General features: G+C 30.8%; 1 protein-coding gene across 1 annotated transcript; it reads right to left on the bottom strand.

Annotated features, from left to right (window-relative positions):
* Window positions 1-338: 338 nt before the first annotated feature.
* Window positions 339-2,161, bottom strand: LOC140452586 (uncharacterized). The gene is made up of 2 exons (XM_072546903.1): window positions 1,998-2,161; window positions 339-1,909 (listed from the first exon to the last, which is right to left on the bottom strand). The coding sequence occupies exon 2, from the start codon at window positions 1,768-1,770 to the stop codon at window positions 601-603; it is 1,170 nt and encodes a 389-aa protein (XP_072403004.1). The 5' UTR covers window positions 1,771-1,909; window positions 1,998-2,161; the 3' UTR covers window positions 339-600.
* Window positions 2,162-22,901: the final 20,740 nt, after the last annotated feature.

Here is a 22,901-nt window from a genome sequence, read left to right as displayed (position 1 = left end):
GTCTTTTTGCAACAAATTTATGTTCTAAAAGTTTAATTTGAGCTTCATTATTTTGAACCTGCCCAATGTCAAATTTATGTTTTGCAAAAATATTGTCATATTTATTTAGTAATATTTCTATTTTATTTTTCTGATATGGCAATAAATGTTGTAATTTTGCTTCAAAAAGTTCTGTGGGAATTCCCTCATTAAAGTTTATGGAGTATTCTGTAATATTAATATTATAATTAAATTTTTCGATTTTTTCTTCAATTTTTCCGTATAATCTTTGATAAATCTCTAAATCAAAATCTTGTTTCATTTGAAAATTTAAAATAGAATCTAATCCGAGTAGAATATCGTGCTCAAAATATTCATCATTAATTACAAAAAGATTAATATTTTTCTCAATTTTATTAATTTTCAGTTTTGCAATTAGTTTTCCTGTAAAATTTGTTCTGCCATTTATCGTTTTAAACATATTCCTATCTTCTTGAATATCTAATCCTAACTTTCTTGCCACCTTCGAATTCAGAAGAGTAACATTTGAGCCTGGGTCATAAACTCCACATAATTCTTTATTATTTAGGAATACTTTTAATTTGATCAATGGCAGCAAATCTAGTTTTTTTGTTCAGTTACTGTTTCATTTAATGTCTCCTGTATAGCAATATTATTAATATATTTAATATCATTTGATTTGTTTTCTTTTGTTACCTTTTTATCTTTTTGCTTTAAACGGCATATTGCCTCTGGATGAAACCTCCCAGGGAATCCTTTTCTATCACAATATTGACAAGTAGTTTTCTGTTCTTCTGGTATTATAGTAGATTTTTGATAAAAATTTGGTTTTGTCTCCAATTTATTCTTCTTTTTTATAACTAAACTTTCCAATTTTCGTAATTCACCTACCAATTTTTCCATTGTTGTAACGTCGGCTCTATTAATATTATCTTGTATATAAATTGGCAAATTTGTTACAATTAAATCAATTAGTATATCAATGGGAAAATCATTCTTTATATTTAGCAATAAATTTTCTTTACGAAACGCATAATCAACAATACTACCACCTATATACCTAAAAGAATAAGCTTGCCTATGATTATGCCAACCTGTTTCACAAAAACTATCTAAAAAATTAATTTTCCATACCTCAAAACTGTTATCTAAGCCTAATGTTATTATTTTTGATTCAAACCATTCTTTTGCTATTCCATCAAGAAACAAACGTAGAATCAAAATCTTGTCTTCATCAGCAACCACCTCACATCGCAAACATTCTGATTCGAAGGTCTTGAGCCATGAATTCATTGGAACATTATTTCCATCAAAATTTCGAAGTACAAAATCATCTTTTATTTTTTTTAAATTTTTCTTTTCAACTTTAGGTAAATTTGTGTCATTAAATTTCTGGAGCAACTCAGCAAATGATGGAAATTGTTCAGCTGTTTCTATCTTCTCATACACTGGTAATAAGGTCTGTTGTAAGTACTCACTTTGATAAACCACATCACCATCTGAATCAAAATAAATCTCCTTCAAATTGTCTTCTAATGCTATAGTACATGTTCTAAAGGATCCTCTTGTTTTCATAGATGCTAATATATTCTTCACTTTTTTCAGATGAAATAGTTCAGAATGATCAATTTGACTTTGTTTTTCAAAGGGGATTTCATAATAAAAACGGGACCCTGTTGGCTGCAGCCACTTAAATTTATATACATTTTTCTTACTATCACTACTGTTTGCTTCTATAGCCATGCAAATTCTCATTGATGTAAAATTCATTCTTAAATATCGTTTTATCCAAATAACGGCTTGGAAATTTATAGTTATCACTATATTTTTTTTTATCAGCTTAAGTTCTTGATTTATAAGTGTAATATCATACCCTTATTCATGTGAAGAGATAGCAGTTTGAATTCGTCTAAAAAGAGTTTATTATCGTTAAAATTCTACAATATAAATTATTAACAATAATAACATAACTAAAATAACTTAACAAAAATACAAACCTAAAAAGAGAATCAAGAACAATGCTATTTCTTACGCCATTAAGTAATTTGACAATTGTACCATACAATTTACAATATATGTCAATGTCAATAAAACTTAAACAGTCATACAACCTAAAACTTTAAATAACTAAAAATAACTAAGCCCTGCTGTTTCACTTAAAATAAACATAGGTTTACTTTTACATATATATATATATATATATATATATATATATATATATATATATATATATATATATATATATATATATATATATATATATATATATATATATATATATATATATATTGTGACGATTGGGGTTTATAGAAAATAATTTATAAGTTATATACTACATAATATTAGATATAAAAAAGTATTTGATTATTTTAAATAAGTTATATACTAGAGAAATTTATAAAAATATATTTATGTGAGGGCATTTTTAATAAATTAGCATATAATAATTGTAAAAAGTTGTATTTTAGTAATTTTAATGTTGTAAATAGATTTAAGTGAGCCATGTGCTTAGGCAACCAACTATACAGTGGATTGACAGATAGAAATTAATCATAATACGAATATAAGTGGGGTTATAATAATAATGTTGGTTTGAGGTGTTTAATTTATATATATTTGATGATTTAAATGTTTATTCTGATCTGAAAAGCCTAAATGTCAACAAAATTATCAATGGAACATTAACGAATTCTTCAGAGTGCAGAGTGTGACCATTGTTTACAGTCGAACATTCTCGAAATAATGATTATGGCGGTGGATCGAACAGATATTTTTTTCGAGAACATCTATATAGAAGTGATAGAACAAATTGGAACATGATTTCTTACCAGATGGTTCTGGAAGATTGAAAAGATATAAATACCCGTGATTTGGATTCAAGATGGCAGTTTTTAGTCTGAAGTCAAGCAGTCAGAAAGTTTTTAGTCAGAAGTCAGGCCAGTTCATTATGAAAGTTAATAGACATATTTAGTTAGTGAATAGTGAAGTAAATTATTCAGAATTTTCAAGAAGTCAATCAGAAAAGTTTAGTAAGAAATATGAAAGTTAGTTGGAGTCAGTGAATCAGATTAAAAAAAGTATATTGGAAGAAATTAAATTATATTATGGTTAGAGATTAGTATAAATCAACTTATAATAATTGGATATTGGTATATTGAAAAGAAGAATAAATATAAATGCTGTTTGCTGGTTTGGTTGGTGGTGTATAAATGCTGGTGAAGAAAACTATATCTTAAATTGGTAGAAGCTGATAATTGGAAAAAGTAATTTCACAAAAAACAAGGATAACTGAAGTACGAAGACATTCAGTGGTGATTAGAATCTATATAGTAGAAAACAGTTCATTTAGGCATTCACTGAAAGAAAGGTACAAAATTTTGTTAATATAATTTAGTTAGTGTCATAACAATTTCAATTTTGAAGATAGTTTTGTTTAAATTTTAGATTGTCTATAGAATTTAATTAGTTTTATAAGAATATCAATTTAAAGATAGTTTATTTTAAATTTACATTGGCTAGGTTAGATATATATATGTGTGTTTCATAATAGTTATAATAAAGATAATTTAAAAAAGTACTTACAAGCTAATTCTTCGAGAACCGCGATAAAAACCCTATATATTATATTATTAAAAATACTCATTGCTCATCATTCAAACAAAAAACACATCATAACAATTTGGCACCCAACGCGGTGGCTCTCTATTTAAAAGAATTAGTTTGGGAAGATAAGTGCTCTCATATAATTAAATTAATTATCAGTAGAAAGAAAAAATTATAGATTTTATTTTTAATTATATTTGAACAAGTCTCAAAATGTCTCAAGGAAAGAAAGGTACAAGAAGCAAAAAGAATGAAGAAGATGTGGAAGTAGAAACACAACCTATACAAGAGAAGAGTTTAGTTCAAGTTCCACAAGATACTGCAGAAATGAATCCAGAAAGAGAGGAAAATGTCAATATGGCAGCTTTGATGTCATTAATGATGCAGATGAACAAGACAATGGAAGAGAATACAAAAAAAATGGAAGAGAATTCAAAAGAAATCAAAGAAGACATAAAAAAATTGGAAGAGAATTCAAAAGAAGTCAAAGAAGACATAAAAAAATTGCAAGAGAATTCAAAACAAGTCAAAGAAGACATAAAAAAATTGGAAGAGAATTCAAAAGAAGTCAAAGAAGACATGAAAAAAATGGAACAGAAATTAGAAGAGAATTATAGAAAATTAGAAAAGAAAATAGAGGATAATAATAATAAAATTGTAAAACAAATAGAAAAACAAATGGATAAAAAACTTGAAGCTGCAGAGAAAAAAGTAGCAAATGAAATAAAAATTATACGGAATGACTACAAGAAAAGGATAGAAAATGAGAGGACAGAAGTAAAGAGGATTATTCAAGATAATAAGATAGATATAGAACAGAAAATAGAGTTACAGAAATGTAACTTAGAAGTAAAAATTAACGAAGACAGGAGAAACACAGAAGAAAAATTAGATGATATACAACAAAATATCAAAATAAATAATAATCAAATAAGAAATGTGGAACAGAGAATAGATGATATTTCACAAATGAGAGACATAGGAAGACCTTACTTAAATTTAACAAATGAGACTGGGATTAAATTCTCTGGTAATATAAAAAATTTGCATCCTAGAGTATACATAAATAGTTTAAAACATAAATTAAGATTTGTGAATAATATTAATGATATTAAAGATTATATTAGAATGACATTAAATGACAATGCAGCAACTTGGTTTGCTAGTATTGAGAATGATTTAGATAATTTTCAAACATTTGAAAATAAATTTTTAAATTATTATTGGGGTGAATTAGAGCAAGCCAAGTTTAGAGAAATTCTATATTTTGGAAAGTATAATCACAATTTAAAATCAAATATGGTAGATTATGCATTAAAACTGATAACAGTTGCAAAATATTTAGAACCACCACTTAGAGAGGATGAAACAGTCTTAAATGTATCTAGACATTTTGATGTTGATGTTGTGCAAACAGTAACTGTACAAAATATTCAAACAATAGATAGTTTTATTAATTTTATTCAAAGAATACAAAGAGGCAATATGACAAGTAATAATAACAACAGAAAAAACAATAATAACTTTCAATATAATAAAAATGATAATCAACAATATAGACAATCATATAACAATAATACTAGGTATGGTGATAGTTTACAAAATTTTAATAATACTAACAGTAATCCAAATAGACAGAACTTTAATAATAATACTAGTTATAATAGACAAAATTTTAATAATAATACTAATTATAATAGACAACATTTTAATAACAGTACTAATAATAATAGACAAGATTTTAACAATAGAAGAAATACAGAGCGACCTAACTATAACAGACAGGTAAATTGTATTCGAAGGAATAGAAGCTGCGAAGACAGGGAACGAATTAGTACAAGGCAAGAAAATGTGAGTAGAAGTCATAGTAGGGAAAGACATAGGACATCAGATCCAAGTGGTCAGATACAATCTGACAATTCTAATAATCAAAATTTTGTGCAGTAAACTTTCTGAATTACAAGTTAGGCCATTGCTATTATGAAAAACCTTCTGAATTTATTTCTTTAGATGAGGATAAAATTATTGACTCTATTAATTTAATTTATATAAATGCTTTGGCCAAAAATAAAATGATTAAAATTATGATAGATACTGGTTCAGAAAGTACTTTAGTCTCGGAGAATTTTATTTTTAATACATTAAAACTATCAGATATAATAAAGATTCCAAAAATTAAAATTGTTGGTGCAAATAATAAGAAGTTGGGTGAAATTGATAAACTAGCCAATTTTAAAATTAATATTCGTAATAAAGAAATTAATATGCAAGGATTTATTGTCAAGGATTTATGTGTTGATATATTAATGGGAAATGATGAATTGGAAAAGAAGAAAGTAAAGATAGATTTTGAAGAAAAAATGGTAACTTTGGAAGGGCAAATAATTAAATTTATGCAGAAAGATGAGGTAGAAGAAGGAATAAGAGTTGATAGGATATTATTAAAAGAAAATAATGATGTTTATGAAGAAGAAATGTATTTTGATGATAGGGAAATGTCCCAAAAGAATGTAAAGAATAATTATTGTAGTGAATATTTAAGGAATGGAAATTTTAAGCAGATGGATGCCTACGAGGCGGAGTGCGTAAAATTGGAAGAAAGGAATAATGAGTACATAATGAAGAATAATTTTATTTGTAAAGAAGAAGATGTGATAAAAGTTAATTGCCCTGAAGAATATAAATCAATAGTCATTTCCATATTGCAGCAACACAAGGGACTTGTCAATAAAGAAAATAGAATTGCACAAAACAATATCCCTAGTATAAAGGTTAAAGAAGAAAAAGATTTTAAAACAAAATCATACCCAATACCATATAAATACAGAGAAGAAGTAAACAAAACAATTAATAATATGTTAGAAGATGGGATCATTGAGAAGGCAGACACACGTTATATTAACCCCATAGTAGTAGTACGAAAAATATCAGGTGAAATCAGGTTATGTTTGGATGCAAGGAATATTAACAAGATTACTGAAAAGCAATTTGAAGCACCAATGAGTATAGATGGAATATTAGGAAGAATTACAGGAATGTCATTTTTCACTAAAATCGATTTACAGCATAGTTTCTGGTTAATACCTCTAGAAAGAAAAAGTAGACAGTATACAGGATTTCAGATAGATGGAGTAGTATATCAATTCAAAGTAGTACCATTTGGACTTCAATCATCTTGCAGTGCTCTATTTAGATGTCTTCATGATATTTTGGATCAATATGAACATTTTGTAATTCACTACATTGATGATATATTAATTTTTTCTAAAACGGCTGAAGATCATGAGAAACACCTAAAAATTATAATAAATAGATTAGACAAAGTTGGACTAAAAATAAATCAAGAAAAATGTACATTTTTTCAAAAAGAAGTAATATATCTAGGTTATAAACTTAACACTAAGGGAATCGAAATGGATCCAGAACGGACACAAGTCATTCAGGAATATAAAACACCACACAATTTAAGAACTTTAAGAGGATTTATTGGAATAATTAATTATTATAAAAGGATGATACCAGATCTAAGTATAAAAGAAATTCCATTACTTGAACTACTGAGAAAAGGTGTAAAATGGAGATGGGATCAGAGAAGAGAACTAGCATTCCAAGAAATTAAAAACATTTTTCTGTCAAATTTGAAAATATACTATCCTGACTATACACAGCCATTCATACTAAGAACAGATGCATCAATAGAGAGATTATCAGGGGTATTATTACATATACATGATGGGGTCGAATACCCAATACAATTCATTTCAAGAATTACAAAGCCACATGAAAAGGGTTACTCAGTTTCAGAATTAGAACTAGCAAGTATAATACACTGTGTCACAAAATTAAGATTTTATTTGTTGGGTAATGAATTTACAATAGAAACAGATCACCAAGCTTTAACGTCTATATTAAATAACAAATATGGAAACAGTAGAATACATCGGTGGAGTCTAATACTTAGTGAATACTGCTTTGAAATCAAATACATTTCTGGAAAATCCAATATAGTGGCAGATGCTTTATCAAGGTTAGAAAATACATCACAAAAAGGGCAGCGAACAATAAAAATTGGATTAAATCAATTAGTAGAAAGTACTGGATTATATTCTAAAGAAGAAATTATAAGAGATCAGATCAATTTGAGTGAAAAACAAAAAGTCCTTAGGAAAGATGGGGTATATTATAAAATAATAAATGGCATAGAAGTATATGTAATAACTAGAACTTTAGCAAAGAAAATATTGAAAAATTTACATAACAATTACATGCATATTGGTTCAAGAAAGCTATGGATGCTATTTAGGGACAATTATTTGCAAAGAATGACATAAGTATAGCAAAGGAAATTACTACCCAATGCCCAATATGTCAACTAAACAAAGAAAAGAATTTCAAAAACCAGAACACATATAAATCTAATGTTGTATATGAAAAACTAAATACAGTTTCCATGGATTTTATTTCAAATTTAGTTCTCAGTCCAACAGGAAAAAAGCATATACTAGTGATAGTTGATTTATATACAAAATTTATTAAACTATATCCCTGCTCTAGAACAAATGTTAAAACATTAAAATTATATATTAATCAATTTTTCGAAGAAATAGGACCATTTAGAAATTGCATAATAGATAATGCTACATATTTTAACAACCAAAAATTTCGGACATTTTGTGAGAAAAAGGGAATCAACATTCATTTTACAAGTATCAGACATCCTCAGGCAAATCCTGCAGAAAGATATATTAAAGAAGTTATAAAATATTTAAGGATACTGTGCCAAAATCAACACGAAACTTGGCAGCAACATATACCACAAGTAGAGTATTTTTTAAATAATACACATAATTTGAATACAGAGGAAGTACCAGAATATTTAATGTTTGGCCATATAGGAAACAGAAAGTGGATTAGTGAATATAATCAGGATATGTTAGAACAAGTAATGCAGAAAGTGAATAACCGAATTAGGAGGAAAGCTGAAAAATATATCAGAAGACAAAATCGAAATATAAAAAAACCAATCACATTTCAAAAAGGAGACCAAGTGTTAATTCGTTCACTTAGAAAAAGTAATGTTAAAGAAAATCGTTGTAAGAAATTACAACCAATGCTTGAAGGTCCATATACAATTGAAAATCAGAATGGACTAAATAGTTATGTGTTAATAGATGCAGAGAACAGACTAAGAGGCATATTTCATATCAACGACATTTTTCAATATCATGAAGAGATTGAATAACATTTTCTATACCTTTAACACAAATATAATAACACTAATAACTTACTGATATATCCATTTTATTCAATAGACGTGATTTGTTAAATGGTAGATGGTAGATTTCATTATTTTGAATCAATTTGACATCATACTTGTTGAATTTTGTATATATGGAAATTAATTTGTACCCTAAAAATCATAATTTGGGGTTAGACACAAAATTGATACTATAATTGCTATAAAAATGTCTTTCTAATATAATAAAGTAAAAAAAAAAACTTACCAATTTATATTGATGAAAGTTATTTTGAATGGAAATAATTCCTAGATTTTGTCTATAAACAAACAGAACACCATATCGATTATATTTTAATTAAGGTTATATTTTATTCTCTGATATCGCATCCATTGCCCCATTTGACATGACAGTTTGACCATAGAATAGCCGAACTGTGCTCCGTTGTTCTCTGCTTTGATATAGACAGCGAACAGGGATGTATTTAACACATTTTAAATAAAAAAAAAATTGATTTATTAAATTTAATAAGGTATGAGAAAATTAATATTTAAAAAAATAATAAGTAAATTATTTATTTTAAATATTATTTTTGGGGTATTGTGACGATTGGGGTTTATAGAAAATAATTTATAAGTTATATACTACATAATATTAGATATAAAAAAGTATTTGATTATTTTAAATAAGTTATATACTAGAGAAATTTATAAAAATATATTTATGTGAGGGCATTTTTAATAAATTAGCATATAATAATTGTAAAAAGTTGTATTTTAGTAATTTTAATGTTGTAAATAGATTTAAGTGAGCCATGTGCTTAGGCAACCAACTATACAGTGGATTGACAGATAGAAATTATTCATAATACGAATATAAGTGGGGTTATAATAATAATGTTGGTTTGAGGTGTTTAATTTATATATATTTGATGATTTAAATGTTTATTCTGATCTGAAAAGCCTAAATGTCAACAAAATTATCAATGGAACATTAACGAATTCTTCAGAGTGCAGAGTGTGACCATTGTTTACAGTCGAACATTCTCGAAATAATGATTATGGCGGTGGATCGAACAGATATTTTTTTCGAGAACATCTATATAGAAGTGATAGAACAAATTGGAACATGATTTCTTACCAGATGGTTCTGGAAGATTGAAAAGATATAAATACCCGTGATTTGGATTCAAGATGGCAGTTTTTAGTCTGAAGTCAAGCAGTCAGAAAGTTTTTAGTCAGAAGTCAGGCCAGTTCATTATGAAAGTTAATAGACACATTTAGTTAGTGAATAGTGAAGTAAATTATTCAGAATTTTCAAGAAGTCAATCAGAAAAGTTTAGTAAGAAATATGAAAGTTAGTTGGAGTCAGTGAATCAGATTAAAAAAAGTATATTGGAAGAAATTAAATTATATTATGGTTGGAGATTAGTATAAATCAACTTATAATAATTGGATATTGGTATATTGAAAAGAAGAATAAATATAAATGCTGTTTGCTGGTTTGGTTGGTGGTGTATAAATGCTGGTGAAGAAAACTATATCTTAAATTGGTAGAAGCTGATAATTGGAAAAAGTAATTTCACAAAAAACAAGGATAACTGAAGTACGAAGACATTCAGTGGTGATTAGAATCTATATAGTAGAAAACAGTTCATTTAGGCATTCAGTGAAAGAAAGGTACAAAATTTTGTTAATATAATTTAGTTAGTGTCATAACAATTTCAATTTTGAAGATAGTTTTGTTTAAATTTTAGATTGTCTATAGAATTTAATTAGTTTTATAAGAATATCAATTTAAAGATAGTTTATTTTAAATTTACATTGGCTAGGTTAGATATATATATATATATATATGTGTGTTTCATAATAGTTATAATAAAGATAATTTAAAAAAGTACTTACAAGCTAATTCTTTGAGAACCGCGATAAAAACCCTATATATTATATTATTAAAAATACTGTTGTGAATTTATTAATTGTTAAGTCTTTAATTTATAATGTCTTGTTCTTATCTTAATTCATTAAAAAGCACAATGACTGATTTTTATTTATTTTCACTAAACATACATAATTTATTAAAAAGCGAACGTAACATTTTATCGCGAGCGCGTCGTCCGAATTAACTGGCCCTCCATATAAAAATGTTGTATTTATATACGAAATCCTGATATACTAGAACAGCATCGAAAGATCGCTTTGTCTTGCATCGAAAAATCGAGAAATATCTAGTTGGAGAATTCACCACAATTTTGAATCTAGAACCTCCGCCAAATTTCTACAACAAAACAGAATATTATTAGTCATCATATATTTAGGCCAGTATATATTTATCGTAACATTGCCCCCCTCTTAAAAGATGGTTCCTCCTGGAACCTTGTCGGGACTGGAACCGGAACTGTATGCTGGTATCGGCAACTGGACCCTCTTTTACAACTTCCAGTTGTATAAAAATGACAAGGGACGGTTTTCTCTCCGCACAAGGTACTTAGCGGATTGCAACAGACTAACACCTGGACTTCGGTGTCTTTGAAGATCTCCTCCACCATATTTCGGATAACCCTCCAATCTAATTGGCGGCACTCCAACTTTGGCATGGCTAACTTTTGCACGTCGGACTCTAGTACGTGCTCTCTCAATTGAAGTAAGGCTTCCCATACATCTCGGTAGGTAGGTTGGTCACGGGCAGTGTCTTTTGTTACCAGGTAGAAAAGGTAACGTGATGCATCTTGGAGTTTCAAGGTTTTACCGGGAGCTGGCACCTGGCATTGCAGTTCTGCAACTCGACCAAACTTCCTTCGAAAGACGGATGCCAACCCTGGTGCGTCTTTGATACTGGCCGGGATGGTAAGGGCCAGCGAGTAGTCATCGGGGAGCGCGAGTAGATCTTGCTTTTCTTCAGTGGTAACACCATGTCTTGCTTTACCGGTACCTCCATAGGCACCCATGAATTCCTCAAACGTGAGGTTAAACACATCTTGGACTTGGTTTACTTCCACTTCTTCATCTACGTCGTGGTCACCTTCGAAAGATGCCAACCGGTTATGGTGTACTATCATCGGCTTTCCCCTCGGAATCTTGCTTATTCGGTAGATGACATCGTTGATCTTCTCCATGATGAGGTATGGACCTTCCCAAAACTGCTGCAATTTGGGAGAACAACCTTTTCGCTTCTTGGGATTATACAGCCATACTTTGTCGTTCTTCTTAAAGCAACCCTTTTCGGCTTGTGTATCGTACCGTTTCTTCATTCGGTCGCTAGCGATTTGAAGGTGGGAACGGACCAACTCATGTACATCGTCCATTCTTCTTCGTAATTCGATCACATAATCTTCACCTGCTACATCTTCTCCAGGTCGACACCCAAATTCTAGATCACAAGGTAGTCGCATTTCGCGTCCGAATAGGACTCTGGCTGGTGTCTGGCCCGTTGATTCGTTAACAGCAGATCTGTAGGCCATTGTGAAGAACGGAAGGTATTGGTCCCAATCTCGCTGATGATCGGACACCATCTTTGTCAAATACTTGCCAACTGTCCTATTCATTCGTTCTACCATACCATCCGATTGTGGATGATACGCGGTAGTTCTTGTTTTCTTCATGCCTAGTCTATCACATATTCCTTGGAATAGATCACTTTCGAAGTTCCTGCCTTGGTCACTATGGATCTCCAAAGGCACTCCAAATCGGCTGATATATTCTTGGATCAACTTATCTGCAACGGTGGCGGCCTTCTGGTCTGGAAGTGCGTAAATCTCGACCCACTTAGTGAAGTAATCCATTACTACCAACATGTACTTGCCCCCATTTTCACTTTCTGGAAATGGCCCTGCAATGTCCAAAGCTATTCTTTCAAACGGGCTTCCAACATTATATTGTCTCATAGGAGCTCTCCTTTTCCGGTGAGGCCCGTTACTCGTAGCACAAATAGTACATTTCTTACACCAGTCTTTTACGTCGTCGGAACTGTTCATCCAATAAAACCGTTCCCGAATTCGCTGAAGGGTTTTCCTTACACCAAAATGCCCTCCCGATGGACTGTCGTGTAACTGACGAAGTACTTCGGCTATTCTGCTCTTTGGGATCACCAACTGTCTTCTCTTCTCTGAACCGTCATCATTTTCCAGGACTCGTTTAAGCAAGCCATCTTCGATGATAAATGAGTCCCACTGGGCCCAATACGTCTTAACTACTGAGCATAGGTTTGATATTTCCTGCCAAGGTGGTCGACGGTTTTCCTCTTTCCATTTTCGGATTTTCTGTATAACTGGATCTCTCTCTTGTTCTTCCCTTATCTTAGTAGGCGTCCAGTCGTCGTTGACAATCGTCGTTCTTAGCACTGCTGCTTCCTTGGATTCCGTTTTGTTGCAGTGAGGACACTCTGCTGGGCATGGCCTTCTGGAAAGAGAATCAGCGTTTCTGTGGCTAACTCCGGCTCGGTGCTCAATCTTAAAATCGTATTCTTGGAGTCGTTCGATCCACCTGGCTATCTGACCCTCTGGATTCTTAAACTGCATCAACCACTTAAGGGCGGCATGGTCGGTTCGGATTAAAAACTTCCTTCCATAGAGGTATTGATAGAAGTGCTCTACTGATTTCACTACTGCCAGAAGTTCTCTTCTCGTGACGCAATAATTCCGCTCAGGTTTTGAAAGGACTTTACTAAAATATCCGAGGACTCGTTCCTGTCCTCCTTGAATCTGAGACAGCACTCCTCCAATTCCCACGTTACTTGCATCCGTATCTAAGATGAACTCTCCTTCTGGCAGTGGATACCCCAAAATTGGTGCTGTTATTAAATGCTTTTTCAACGTTTCAAAGGCATTTTGGCAGTCTATATCCCAGCGGTATTCTCTTGCTTCCTCTGTAAGTCGCGTTAATGGCTTAGCGATATCTGCAAACTTCTTAATAAACCTCCGGTAGTAAGTACATAGTCCAAGAAAACTTCTCACTTGATGTTTGTCAGTTGGTTTTGGCCATTCCTTAATGGAATCGATTTTTCCCTTATCCACGGCCACTCCTTCTTTACTGACTATATGACCCAGATAATTGACTTTACCTTGAAATAGCTGGCACTTCTTGGGGTTTAGCATCAATTGGGCAGCTTTAAGTCGATTAAAAACGTTTTCTAAATTCCTCAAATGATCTTCGAATGTCTCCCCCAAGACGATTATGTCATCTAAATAAACCAGGCATGTTTTCCAAGATAACCCTCTCAACACATTTTCCATAAGCCTCTCAAATGTCGCAGGAGCATTACAAAGTCCAAATGGCATAACGTTGAATTGCCACAATCCAGATCCTGTGGTGAAGGCTGTCTTTTCTTTATCGACTGGGTCCATTTCTACCTGCCAGTATCCAGACTTCAAATCTAAAGTAGAAAACAATTTACTTCCAGCCAATGTGTCCAATGTGTCATCGATCCGAGGCAGAGGATAACTATCTTTCTTGGTAACGTTGTTCAGCAAACGGTAATCCACACAGAACCTCGTCGTTCCGTCTTTCTTCTTAACCAGGACCACCGGAGAGACCCATGGACTCGTAGAAGGTTCTATCACCCCGTCTTTCTTCATTTCCTGAACAATCGTTTCAGCTTCCTCTCTCTTCGCCTGTGGTAATCGTCGAGCTGTTTGACGAATTGGCTTAGCATTACCAGTATCAATTTTATGCTTAACAACGGTAGTTCTTCCCGTCTTTCCTCCTTTCGGTACGAAAATATCACGATACTGCCGCAGAAATTCCCTTAATTTTCTTTTCTCCATCTGATTTAGAGACTGTCCTGCAACTGCAACCATTTGGTCGAATTTGTCGTTGGAATTATCAGATGTTGTCGCCTGACGGATTATGGATGTCACAGGTACACAAGTTCCTACTTTTGTCTCTTTCTTTATGGTCACTGGGTAGTCGTTGACATTGATAAGTCTCACAGGAACTTCTTTAGCCGAAGTCACCAATTCCTTTCCAATTATGATTCCACGACCAACCTCATCGTCGTGGTTCCAAGGCTCCATCATAACAGGTCTCCCTTCGTCTACAATTCCCTGTAGCCGCGCTACTATGATCGTTTCGCTTCTCGCAGGCACGACTGTATCTTCTTTAATGGCTGCTTGCACAGTGTTGTCATTATGTGGATGGAGAAATACCTCCTCGTTGCCAACTTTGATTACCTTATTCTTAAAATCCAATTGGAATCCATGCATATTCATTACGTCCATTCCTAATATAACATCCTCTTCGATGTCAGCAACTATAACAGTATGGACAAACTTTTCTGCTCCAATTCCCAATTGTACCTGGATTTCTCCATGAATGTTGGCATTTTCACCTGTAGCGGTCCGAAGTCGCAACCTCGTTGGTAACAGTTTCTTTCGGCTGTTTATAACTGTTGGACGTATAATGGTTCTGGTCGCTCCGGTATCCACCAACAACGTATGTCTTTTACCATTTATTTCTCCATCTACATATACACTATCTTCACGACATTTCAAAGAAGCTATTAGTATAAGAGGGTCTTTGGAAAAGTTCCGGGTCGAAGCTGCTCCCCTAAAGCCAACTCGTTCTGGTTTTCCTGATGGTGAGTTTCTTGATTTTATGGTCTTCGTTTTCTTGCATGTAATAATTTTCATCATATTAACGAGCTGGTCAAGTTTATCTTCATCTCCTTCCTCTTTTACAGTCCTAACTTTACTGTATCCTCCAGAGGCCTGCGTAGCTGACTCGTATTCGAGGGCGGCGGATAAGACATCAACCAGCGTCTTGTGACGAGCTAATCGCAGTGTTCTCTGCATTTCATGATCACGAAGACCATCAATAAACGTTTGAACTGCCAATTTTTCCATCATGTCTTCGGGAGCTGTTGGATAAGCATATCGTACTAATCTGGCAATATCTACCTCATATTCTTGAAGAGCCTCATCTTTCTTCTGTCTACGATTTTTAAGCTGTGACTGATATACATGCTCCAAATGTTCGTGGCCATATCGCATATTTAACCTCTTCTTCAGTTGTTCGAAATCATCGGTCTCCTCTACGGCTATGGTCTGAAGCACATCTAAGGCATCTCCTCGAAGAGCGATAGTCAGGTTTACAGCCTTTTCTTTTTCAGACCATCCATTTGCTCTTGCGGCTGATTCGAACTGTTTCATGTAGTTGTTCCATGATGATTTTCCGTCGAAAGTTGGGACTTTAACATGAATAGAACCTCCACTTCCTTCAAATTTCGGCCGTGTCTCCAACTTAAATTTCGTCTCGTCTTCTTTTATCTCCACTGTAATCGGATTGTTACCTCTCTCTGCTGTCCCTGTTTCTTCCATCTTCCTTTCCATCTCTTTAATCTTTTCTTCGAAGGCCAACTTATCGGCAGCAACTTGGTTTTTTAACGAAGATATTCTATCGTCCAGGGCAGACATCTCAGAAGTGACTTTAGAGATTTCCGAAGAGATGTTAGCAGAGACTTTGCTTTCCAGAGAAGAAATCTCGTTAGAAACTTTGCTTTCTAAAGAAGCGATGTCGCCGGATACTTTGTTCTCCAATTTCGAAATCGACGAGATGACAGCATCATGTTTGTCTTCAAATATATAAGTCTCTGGGTCTAGTCCTTCTTCTAGCAAAGCGTTCTTTAGTCGTTGGACTAACTCAGCCTTTTTTCCGGTGGAAGATAATTCTCTGTCTTCAAGATGTCTTCTTAAATTAGTCACTGTCAGCTCATAAATCGTAGCCATTTTCACAATTTATTTTATATTCACTTGTATTATTATTATAAGTCTAATTTATGTTCGATCCCACTTCTGACACCATTTGTTGTGAATTTATTAATTGTTAAGTCTTTAATTTATAATGTCTTGTTCTTATCTTAATTCATTAAAAAGCACAATGACTGATTTTTATTTATTTTCACTAAACATACATAATTTATTAAAAAGCGAACGTAACATTTTATCGCGAGCGCGTCGTCCGAATTAACTGGCCCTCCATATAAAAATGTTGTATTTATATACGAAATCCTGATATACTAGAACAGCATCGAAAGATCGCTTTGTCTTGCATCGAAAAATCGAGAAATATCTAGTTGGAGAATTCACCACAATTTTGAATCTAGAACCTCCGCCAAATTTCTACAACAAAACAGAATATTATTAGTCATCATATATTTAGGCCAGTATATATTTATCGTAACAATACTCATTGCTCATCATTCAAACAAAAAACACATCATAACAATATATATATATATATATATATATATATATATATATATATATATATATATATATATATATATATATATATATATATATATATATATATATATATATATATATATATATATATATATATATATATATATATATATATATATATATATATATATATATATATATTGATACGATTAGGGTTTATAGAAAATAATTTATAAGTTATATACTACATAATATTAGATATTTGGTTGTTTTAAATAAGTTATATACTAGAGAATTTTATAAAAATTATTTATGTGAGGGCATTTTTAAGAAATTAGCATATAATAATTGTAAAAAGTTGTATTTTAGTAGTTATGATTTTGTAGATATTTTTAAGTGAGCCATGTGACTAGGCAACACACTATACCCTCCATTCCTAAGTGTCATTTTAAGAATTTTACGAATATAAGTGGGGTTATATTGTTTGAAATGTGTATTTTATTAAATTAGAGTGTTAGTTACTAATTTGAAGGTTTATTCTGATCTGAAAAGCCTAAATGTAAACAAAATTATTAATAGAAAAGAATGGAATTCTCTGGATCTTCAGAGATGGCCATGTTTGCGAAATGGTTTGTTCCAGAAAATTCAGACATGTATTAAATAGAACTAAATAGAACATGATATCTTACGAGATGGTTCTGGAATATCCGAAAGATATAAATACCCGTGATTTGGATTCAAGATGGCAGTTTTCGAGTTTTTAGTCAGAAGTCAAACAGTTTATTATGAAAGTTAGTAGTTCACAGTTTTAGTAAGTCAGTCAAGCAGTTTAATAAGAAATATGAAAGTTAGTTGGAGATAGTCCAATTGTTTATAGTGAGTTAAATGAAGATTAAAAATTATGCATATATTTAATGCACATTTATAATTATACACAAATAATTATTGAAGATTATAAAAGTATATATTAAGAATATTGGATGGACATTGGAAGGAATTAAAATTATATTATGATTGGAGATTAGTATAAATCAACTTATAATAATTGGATATTGGTATATTGAAAAGAAGAATAAATATAAATGGTGTTTACTGGTTTGCTTGGTGGTGTATAAATGCTGGTGAAGAAAAATATATCTTAAATTGGTAGAAGCTGATAATTGGAAAAAGTAATTTCACCAAAAACAAGGATAACCGAAGTACGAAGACATTCAGTGGTGATTAGAATCTATATAGTGGAAAACAGTTCATTTAGGCATTCAGTGAAAGAAAGGTACAAAATTTTGTTAATATAATTTAGTTAGTGTCATAACAATTTCAATTTTGAAGATAGTTTGTTTAAATTTTACATTGTCTATAGAATTTAATTAGTTTTATAAGAATATCAATTTAAAGATAGTTTATTTTAAATTTACATTGGCTAAGTTAGATATATATGTGTGTTTTATAATAGTTATAATAAAGATAATTTAAAAAAGTACTTACAAGCTAATTCTTTGAGAACCGCGATAAAAACCCTATATTATTAAAAATACTCATTGCTCATCATTCAAACAAAAAACACATCATAACAATTTGGCGCCCAACGTGGGGCTCTCTATTTAAAAGAATTAGTTTGGGAAGATAAGTGCTCTCATATAATTAAATTAATTTTCATTAGAAAGCAAAAATTATAGAATTTATTTTAATTATATTTGAACAAGTAAAGTCTCAAAATGTCTCAAGGAAAGAAAGGTACAAGAAGCAAAAAGAATGAAGAAGATGTGGAAGTAGAAACACAACCTATACAAGAGGAGAGTTTAGTTCAATTTCCACAAGATACTGCAGAAATGAATCCAGAAAGAGAGGAAAATGTCAATATGGCAGCTTTGATGTCATTAATGATGCAGATGAACAAGACAATGGAAGAGAATACAAAAAAAATGGAAGAGAATAAAAAAAAAATAGAAGAGAATTCAAAAGAAGTCAAAGAAGACATGAAAAAAATGGAACAGAAAATGGAAGAGAATACGAAGAAAATGGAAGAGAATACGAAAAAAATGGAAGAGAACATGAAAAAAATGGAAGAGAATTATAGAAAATTAGAAAAGAAAATAGAGGATAATAATAATAAAATTGTAAAACAAATAGAAAAACAAATGGATAAAAAACTTGAAGCTGCAGAGAAAAAAGTAGCAAATGAAATAAAAATTATACGGAATGACTACAAGAAAAGGATAGAAAATGAGAGGACAGAAGTAAAGAGGATTATTCAAGATAATAAGATAGATATAGAACAGAAAATAGAGTTACAGAAATGTAACTTAGAAGTAAAAATTAACGAAGACAGGAGAAACACAGAAGAAAAATTAGACGATATACAACAAAATATCCAAATAAATAGTAATCAAATAAGAAATGTGGACCAGAGAATAGATGATATTTCACAAATGAGAGACATAGGGAGACCTTACTTAAATTTAACAAATGAGACTGGGATTAAATTCTCTGGTAATAGAAAAAATTTGCATCATAGAGTATACATAAATAGTTTAAAACATAAATTAAGATTGGTGAATAATATTAATGATATTAAAGATTATATTAGAGTGACATTAAATGACAATGCAGCAACTTGGTTTGCTAGTATTGAGAATGATTTAGATAATTTTCAAACATTTGAAAATAAATTTTTAAATTATTATTGGGGTGAATTAGAGCAAGCCAAGTTTAGAGAAATTCTATATTTTGGAAAGTATAATCAAAATTTAAAATCAAATATGGTAGATTATGCATTGAAATTGATAACAGTTGCAAAATATTTAGAACCACCACTTAGAGAGGATCAAACAGTCTTAAATGTATCTAGACATTTTGATGCTGATGTTGTGCAAACCGTAACTGTACAAAATATTCAAACAATAGATAGTTTTATTAATTTTATTCAAAGAATACAAAGAAGCAATATGACAAGTAATAATAACAACAGAAAAAACAACAATAACTTTCAATATAATAAAAATGATAATCAACAATATAGACAATCATATAACAATAATACTAGGTATGGTAATAATTTACAAAATTTTAATAGTAATAACAGTAATCAAATTAGACAAAATTGTAATAATAATACTAATTATAATAGACAACATTTTAATAACAGTACTAATAATAATAGACAAGATTTTAACAATAGAAAAAATACAGAGCGACCTAACTATAACAGACAGGTAAATTGTGTTCGAAGGAATAGGAGCTGCGAAGACAGGGAACGAAATCGTACAAGGCAAGAAAATGTGAGTAGAAGTCATAGTAGGGAAAGACATAGTACATCAGATCCAAGTGGTCAGATACAATCTGACAATTCTAATAATCAAAATTTTGTGCAGTAAACTTTCTGAATTACAAGTTAGGCCATTGCTATTATGAAAAACCTTCTGAATTTATTTCTTTAGATGAAGATAAAATTATTGAATCTATTAATTTAATTTATATAAATGCTTTGGCCAAAAATAAAATGATTAAGATTATGATAGATACTGGTTCAGAAAGTACTTTAGTCTCGGAGAATTTTATTTTTAATACATAAAAACTATCAGATATAATAAAGATTCCAAAAATTAAAATTATTGGTGCAAATAATAAGAAGTTGGGTGAAATTGATAAACTAGCCAATTTTAAAATTAATATTCTTAATAAAGAAATTAATATGCAAGGATTTATTGTCAAGGATTTATGTGTTGATATATTAATGGGAAATGATGAATTGGAAAAGAAGAAAGTAAAGATAGATTTTGAAGAAAAAATGGTAACTTTGGAAGGGCAAATAATTAAATTTATGCAGAAAGATGAGGTGGAAGAAGGAATAAGAGTTGATAGGATATTATTAAAAGAAAATAATGATGTTTATGAAGAAGAAATGTATTTTGATGATAGGGAAATGTCCCAAAAGAATGTAAAGAATAATTATTGTAGTGAATATTTAAGGAATGGAAATTTTAAGCAGATGGATGCCTACGAGGCGGAGTGCGTAAAATTGGAAGCAAGGAATAATGAGTACATATTGAAGAATAATGTGATTTGTAAAGAAGAAGATATGATGAAAGTTTTAAATTGCCCTGAAGAATATAAATCAATAGTCATTTCCATATTGCAGCAACACAAGGGACTTGTCAATAAAGAAAATAGAATTGCACAAAATTATATCCATAGTATAAAAGTTAAAGAAGAAAAAGATTTTAAAACAAAATCATACCCAATACCATATAAATACAGAGAAGAAGTAAACAAAACAATTAATAATATGTTAGAAGATGGAATCATTGAGAAGGCAGACACACGTTTGATTAACCCCATAGTAGTAGTACGAAAAAGATCAGGTGAAATCAGGTTATGTTTGGATGCAAGGAATATTAACAAGATTACTGAAAAGCAATTTGAAGCACCAATGAGTATAGATGGAATATTAGGAAGAATTACAGGAATGTCATTTTTCACTAAAATCGATTTACAGCATAGTTTCTGGTTAATACCTCTAGAAAGAAAAAGTAGACAGTATACAGGATTTCAGATAGATGGAGTAGTATATCAATTCAAAGTAGTACCATTTGGACTTCAATCATCTTGCAGTGCTCTATGTAGATGTCTTCATGATATTTTGGATCAATATGAACATTTTGTAATTCACTACATTGATGATATATTAATTTTTTCTAAAACGGCTGAAGATCATGAGAAACACCTAAAAATTATAATAAATAGATTAGACAAAGTTGGACTAAAAATAAATCAAGAAAAATGTACATTTTTTCAAAAAGAAGTCATATATCTAGGTTATAAACTTAACACTAAGGGAATCGAAATGGATCCAGAACGGACACAAGTCATTCAGGAATATAAAACACCACACAATTTAAGAACTTTAAGAGGATTTATTGGAATAATTAATTATTATAAAAGGATGATACCAGATCTAAGTATAAAAGAAATTCCATTACTTGAACTACTGAGAAAAGGTGTAAAATGGAGATGGGATCAGAGAAGAGAACTAGCATTCCAAGAGATTAAAAACATTTTTCTGTCAAATTTGAAAATATACTATCCTGACTACACACAGCCATTCATATTAAGAACAGATGGATCAATAGAGAGATTATCGGGGGTATTATTACAAATACATGATGGGGTCGAATACCCAATACAATTCATTTCAAGAATTACAAAGCCACATGAAAAGGGTTACTCAGTTTCAGAATTAGAACTAGCAAGTATAATACACTGTGTCACAAAATTAAGATTTTATTTGTTGGGTAATGAATTTACAATAGAAACAGATCACCAAGCTTTAACGTCTATATTAAATAACAAATATGGAAACAGTAGAATACATCGGTGGAGTCTAATACTTAGTGAATACTGCTTTGAAATCAAATACATTTCTGGAAAATCCAATATAGTGGCAGATGCTTTATCAAGGTTAGAAAATACACCACAAAAAGTGCAGCGAACAATAAAAATTGGATTAAATCAATTAGTAGAAAGTACTGGATTATATTCTAAAGAAGAAATTATAAGAGATCAGATCAATTTGAGTGAAAAACAAAAAGTCCTTAGGAAAGATGGGGTATATTATAAAATAATAAATGGCATAGAAGTATATGTAATAACTAGAACTTTAGCAAAGAAAATATTGAAAAATTTACATAACAATTATATGCATATTGGTTCAAGAAAGCTATGGATGCTATTTAGGGACAATTATTTTGCAAAGAATGACATAAGTATAGCAAAAGAAATTACTACCCAATGCCCAATATGTCAACTAAATAAAGAAAAGAATTTCAAAAATCAGAACACATATAAATCTAATGTTGTATATGAAAAACTAAATACAGTTTCCA

This window comes from Diabrotica undecimpunctata, chromosome 11 (genome assembly GCF_040954645.1).
Source record: "Diabrotica undecimpunctata isolate CICGRU chromosome 11, icDiaUnde3, whole genome shotgun sequence".
In the NCBI taxonomy this organism is placed as follows: domain Eukaryota; kingdom Metazoa; phylum Arthropoda; class Insecta; order Coleoptera; family Chrysomelidae; genus Diabrotica; species Diabrotica undecimpunctata.
Note: the sequence above shows the minus strand (reverse complement) of the source record. Positions and strands in the feature narration are given on the sequence as shown.